This window comes from Ctenocephalides felis, unplaced genomic scaffold, assembly GCF_003426905.1.
Source record: "Ctenocephalides felis isolate EL2017-DRISC unplaced genomic scaffold, ASM342690v1 CF-g0.4_SCAFFOLD_01886, whole genome shotgun sequence".
NCBI lineage: Eukaryota > Metazoa > Arthropoda > Insecta > Siphonaptera > Pulicidae > Ctenocephalides > Ctenocephalides felis.
In genome coordinates this window covers 182222767-182228690 of record NW_020538040.1, presented here as the reverse complement: position 1 = coordinate 182228690, position 5924 = coordinate 182222767, and the positions used below count along the sequence as shown (strand labels likewise).

At 29.3% G+C, this 5924-nt stretch overlaps 1 protein-coding gene across 1 annotated transcript; it reads left to right on the top strand.

The window, feature by feature from the left end:
* LOC113376732 (transmembrane and coiled-coil domains protein 2) lies at positions 1 to 5675 on the top strand. The gene is made up of 11 exons (XM_026616765.1): positions 1 to 316; positions 631 to 755; positions 1365 to 1550; positions 1672 to 1851; positions 1917 to 2136; positions 2426 to 2556; positions 2747 to 2951; positions 3148 to 3253; positions 3723 to 3941; positions 4021 to 4202; positions 4871 to 5675. The coding sequence occupies exons 2-11, from the start codon at positions 644 to 646 to the stop codon at positions 4995 to 4997; spliced, it is 1668 nt and encodes a 555-aa protein (XP_026472550.1). The 5' UTR covers positions 1 to 316; positions 631 to 643; the 3' UTR covers positions 4998 to 5675.
* The last annotated feature ends 249 nt before the right edge of the window (positions 5676 to 5924 follow it).

The following is a 5924-nucleotide window of genomic DNA, read 5'->3' as shown; positions in this document are numbered from 1 at the left end:
TTGATTGAATGACTTATGACCCCTTGCTGGAATTAATTATTAAGAACTTCTAATAATGTAGCATAAGACAGTGAATATTGTTGGACTCGACACCAATGAAAAAATGTTATATATAATCTTAAATGACTCGAACTATGTTTCATGAACATCCCATCGTTTTATAAATGTCCATGTTATTCGTATCGCAAAAATGGTTCTGTCAAAAGTTTAATGTAAAACAGAAACATCCATAGATTGCTTAGTGATGCAAAATTTGATGGCCCGATTAATATGATCAAAACGAGTTAATATAAACTTGTTCTTTAAATGATTTTAGGTATGTATCATAATTTGCTGTATCGGTTTAAAAAATTTCGGTCTTTTGTTCTTCTGTGAAACTTCAATCCTATTCGTTTGTTATTCACTTTTTTTTATTTACCTTTAATTTAGAAACAAATTATTTTTAATTAAATCAATTAGAGTGCTTTTAAATTTTATGTAAGTGCATATTAGTTTAGTGTGTTCTAAGTGATTCATGAATGCTTATTAAGATTAATTTATAATATGTGTTGTTTAGTCATACTCTTTGAGAGAGGAAGCTTAAACAATATTATAAAAGAACTTGTTTTGAAAAACAATTTGTTTTTGCAGATGGGATCCCACAATGGATAATTTGCAGGTCACACCCCTGCAGGCCACAAATAGTAAAACTTCTAGTCGCAGTGCTTCACCGTGTCGTTTAAGACATGAATCTCATGATGCACATGTATCACATTGTAAGTACTTCATATATAAAGTCGAATGTGTAAAATGATAAGTTTTTGTTGAATGGTTGAATGGTTTATAGCAAAAAAAAAAAAATTATTATTATAAATCTGTGGTATGCAAATTAAATCTTTAGTTTTATACAGAGCTTTTAATAATTTAATGTAATTTATTTGTATTACCTCAGCTTGTATATAAAACTTCATTCCAAGTTAATGAAAAACTTTTGTCAAATGTATTTTTATTTTTCTGTTGACATTAATTTAAATGTAATTTTGTTTTTGTTTGATTGGGTTGGGATAATGTAAATTCTAGTTAAAGATTTGTAAAACTAATCAAGTCAGTACTATAATGCAAATTGTAAGTGGGCTTATCTTTGTATTATCTTATCAGTATGAAAATTTTATCATAGAGCACAGTTAATCATTTTTAATGTGTTAAACCTTTCTGATAATTTTTAGTGTTACAACCTAATCCATGTCAATTGTACAGATAATTACATCACCTAATTTTTCTATGGGCTGTATAAAATTCAAGAATGCTCAAACTGTGTATGATGTTCCTTATTTACATTTCCTATTTGGGCTTGAATTGTTTTTAATAATTTATTTCTGATATAGTGTCTAGCCGGGATGTGGACATCAGCATCGGAAGGGGTAGTGGAAGCAGTGGTTCCAGTAGTTTCAGAGGGCGACAGCGTTCACCTACTACTGGAAGAAGGGACGACGAGCTGACACTAACACCACAACGTACCATGTCTGCTCATCATGGATATTCACATGAGGATTATCAAGCCGCTCTATTAGGTTTATATTAAATTAATTTATATTTAAAATATTGAGAATTATGCGTTTTTTATTACATATTAATGAGTTTAAAATTCGGATATATTTTGGGTAAAATTTTATTACTTTTTATAAATTCTAGATGCAGAGTATTACCCTGAATACTTGGCATCAGCTTCTCTGCTCTCTAATGGCAGTTCAGAACATGTTGTTTCTTGTGATGAAGGTGATTCAAACCCTATAAACAGAACACTTGTTGAATTGCAAGAAAAAATTATTAAAACAAAGGGTTTGATAAGACAAGAGCAAACCACAAGAGACGGTTAGTTGTGAAATTATTATCAAATACCTTTTAATAATCTATTTAACAAATTCAATGGTTTTTAGATAATGTTGATGAATACCTTAAATTAGCTGCCAATGCTGATAAACAACAACTTCAGAGAATAAAGGCAGTTTTTGAAAAGAAAAATCAGAAAAGCGCTCATTCTATTGCACAATTGCAAAAGAAACTTGAAAATTATACAAGACGAATGAGGGATGCACAAACTCAAGGATCTCATAAGCAGACAAGAGGGGTGCTTCGAGACATGGGCCAAGGGCTAAAGTATGAAATTATTGATTATTGCTTTCTTTTTCTGAAAATTGATAAGAATAAATTCATTATTGCAACGTTGATACATAATAAGGTGATAGTTGATAATTGAGAACATTAAATCTGGTATCACATATGAAAATAATTGATAACATTAACTGGTATTATTTGAGCATTATGCTGCTCAAAACTTCTGGGTTCCTTATAATTATTTTGTTCTCTCTGGGAATTTAAATTTTGAGAAAAGATTTTTGTGATCACTGTTATTAACTTTTTAATTGCTCATTTCTACATTCTACAGAAACGTTGGCGGAAATATCAGAGATGGTATTACTGGTTTCTCTGGTTCTGTGATGTCTAAACCGAGGGAGTTTGCGCACCTCATAAAAAACAAATTTGGCAGTGCAGATAATATCAATCAATTAACTTCAAGTCAGTATAATTAATTATTTTAATTTATATATATTAAAATACTTCTATTTTACATAATATATAGTATTAGGCATTACTATACTATTGTGTTTATTAATTTTTTTATTATTATTGTTTGGTTAAGATTACAGAGATATGTGTTTTTTGCTTACACATTTGTGTACCAGCAACAATAAATTATAATTTTTAGCCTGGTATGTAGGGAATGGTGCAGAAAACAGTGGCGGGGAATCTAGTGGACAAGAGAAGGCGCATCATGGTTCTGCAACTTTGCCCGGTGGTTGTGCATTAAATTCTGGAGCTCCAATGGGGCACTCTTCAAATGCGATCACCAACAAGTTTCCTAGTGAGGAAGGCAGTGAATGCAGTAGTGTCACTTCTGAGAGCATTCCTGGGTGAGTAAACTGAATAATTTTAATTTAGTTTTTCTGTCTGCTTATATAAAAAACTAAAATATGGCAAAGATTTCATAAGGTTGAAATATGAAACAAGTATTCACATTTGTTTTACAAAGCATCATTGTTTTGTAAAAATATATATGACTAAACTAAAATAATTAAAGGCCTTCCTGATCTTACAGTAGTGGGAGAGTTCAAGCACTTCGAACAGCATAAATAGTTTGAAACCAATATTTACAGAGTTGCAAGAGAGACGGGAAGATTATGAAAGGCTGAGGGAAAAATTAGATCGGTTTAGTGTAAGTAAAAGTTTTTTCCTTTTTTCACATTATATAATTACTATATATTTTAGTTTATTAACACTATTTTATTTGTGTTGACAAAATCTATAATAATTTATCATAATCCGAATAGCTGTTTAGGGGCAATTGAGTGACAACACATGTACAGAAGTTAATGTATTTATTTGATTCTATTTCAATCACATTCATTCATCTATTCACAACAGATTCACATCTGTTTAATTCATTATTTTTCTTTTCTTTGTAATATTTTTTATTTTTCTAAATAACTTTTATCACTAGTCATCTTTATATTCTTTGAAAGCTCACTAAATAATCTGGTTGCGCTTCATAAAACATCTCTTCTAATTTTCTTTATTCTGTCATGTTTGATGTGAAAAGTTTTTAGATTAGATTTATTTAATTTGTTTTGTTTTAATATTAAATTTAATTTTGTTATCATATTAAAAGTACACCTTCTATTTAGGCCTTGCAACAAGAAGTACAATTTATAAGCAACGCACTTCAAGAAGAACGTTTCAAATCAGAGCGACTTGAAGAACAAATAAACGATTTAACAGAGCTGCATCAAAACGAAGTTGAAAATTTGAAACAAGCATTAGCCGATATGGAGGAGAAAGTGCAATACCAAAGTGAGGAACGATTACGAGATATTCATGAGATGCTAGAGCATTGCCAAACCAAGGTTGGTTGAATAACTTATCAATAAGAAATAGATATTAAATAAATGTAAATATATAACACAATTTTATTATTTTTATAAGATATGCAAAATGGAGCATCAAGCTTTACAGCAACAGCAGTATGTCACACTGGAGGGTATAGATAATTCTAATGCACGGGCGCTGGTGGTAAAACTAATAAATGTTGTGTTGACTGTGTTACAAGTTATATTATTATTAGTAGCAACTGCCGCAGGGATAACCATGCCATTTCTTAGAACTCGGTGAGCATTTATAATAGCAACATAGAAATATTATCATTCTATAGTGATATACACTTATGGCAGATAAGTGTTAAAATTGCTTTTTTTATAAAGTGTACTAAGTGCAATATTAAGCTAGATATTAAAGATCAAAGCTATGTTTAATTATATTTGAAATTTAATCAATGTATTTATTTCATGGCATTCTAATGAAATTAGGTTCTGTAGTGCTTGATATAAGCTTAAATTTTTTGCACACTAATGTTTTTTTTAAAGGTTTTATGAGTGCTATTTCTACCAAAATTAACATTAATCATATTCTGTCTTGAATTAATTGTAACACAAGTTTGATTAAAGAATTTGATATGTTATAGCAATTTGCATGCTATAACGCATGCTAAAATGCTATTATGCATGCTAAGGGCGATTTTTAAATCGCGATCTTCAGAAAAAATTCTTTACCATGTATTTTTCAATTTTAGTGACAGAATTTTTTTCTTGTCAAAAAAAGACCTACATGTTTGATCATTGTACTTCTATATGTATTTTCCAATAATGTTGAGAAATAATGTACGTTTACTTTCAGTAGAAGTACTGACAATGCAAATGAATTAATTACTTTATTGCAAAATTTTGTATCATATGTATATGTGTATACAATACAAGTTTGTTTCATTTATTTATTACAGTGTGCGCATTCTAACTACTGTTTTACTGATATTGCTGATAGTGTTTGTGATAAAACAGTGGCCCGAAGTGAAGGACATAGGTGTACATGTGATGCGCCACCTTAAAGAAATGCTCGACGTAAAGTAAACACTGATAAACATTATCCCCTGGACAATAAATGGACTTACATCAATATGCTCTCTTTAAAATATCATAATTAATTGAACGGAACCCTAAATTTGCAGTTATAAGAAAATGGAAACTTCAAATACATGAACATCACTTTACTTAGCATTTTTGGTAAATAGATACGTAGGTAATAAGTAGGTAAAGTATTGTGTATAGAGCGACTGTAATAATGTATATTTATCCGCTGCGTATGTTTAGGATTTTATTAAAGGGATACTGTATAATCAAATTTTGAACCTGTATAACAGAATGTGAGCTTGTGAATGATTTGCTCAAGATATAATTAATATGCACATAAAAATACTCACAAAATGCACATAAGAAAATTGCTCTTTTTTATATCAAAGCAATTATTACTGGGGCCTGTGATAATCAGGCTTTGAGGTGATTAATATTTCATCTTTTAAAATTGTTGTTGGTGTTTGATATGAAGGGCAAATCATTTTTCAACTTTTGTTTTGTGATCAATTGCAAAACAGATAATCATTTTTTGTTATATAAATTTCTACCATGGACATAGATATATTATACTGACTTACTAAATATCAGGTCAATTATAATCTTTAAAAACTTTTATAAACAGCTAAATTTTTTTATAGATATACCAAATACATTTTTGTGCTTTAACCTGGTTTACACACAAGGTCACATTTGAAACAGGAAATTCATGCATGTTATATTTATTACATAATATTTAATTATTTATAATATATTTAATTAATATAGACTAAGTTGTAACGTACATTCTAATACAGTTCTGGCTGCACAACAACCAATTATAATAAATTAATTTTTTATAATTATGCATATTGGAAATTTATCAACATATATTATGGTTGTTTTATCAGTAGCTAAATAATTGTTTTCTCAGATTCAAGTGTGATC

What these genes read in the sequence shown, in the direction of transcription:
- LOC113376732 (XM_026616765.1), top strand. Translation starts at nt 644, where the DNA reads ATGGATAATTTGCAGGTCACACCCCTGCAGGCCACAAATAGTAAAACT. An exon ending in AGAGCAAACCACAAGAGACG is followed by an intron (nt 1,852 to 1,916) that starts GTTAGTTGTGAA and finishes AATGGTTTTTAG; the next exon opens with ATAATGTTGATGAATACCTT. An exon ending in ACTTCTGAGAGCATTCCTGG is followed by an intron (nt 2,952 to 3,147) that starts GTGAGTAAACTG and finishes GTAGTGGGAGAG; the next exon opens with TTCAAGCACTTCGAACAGCA.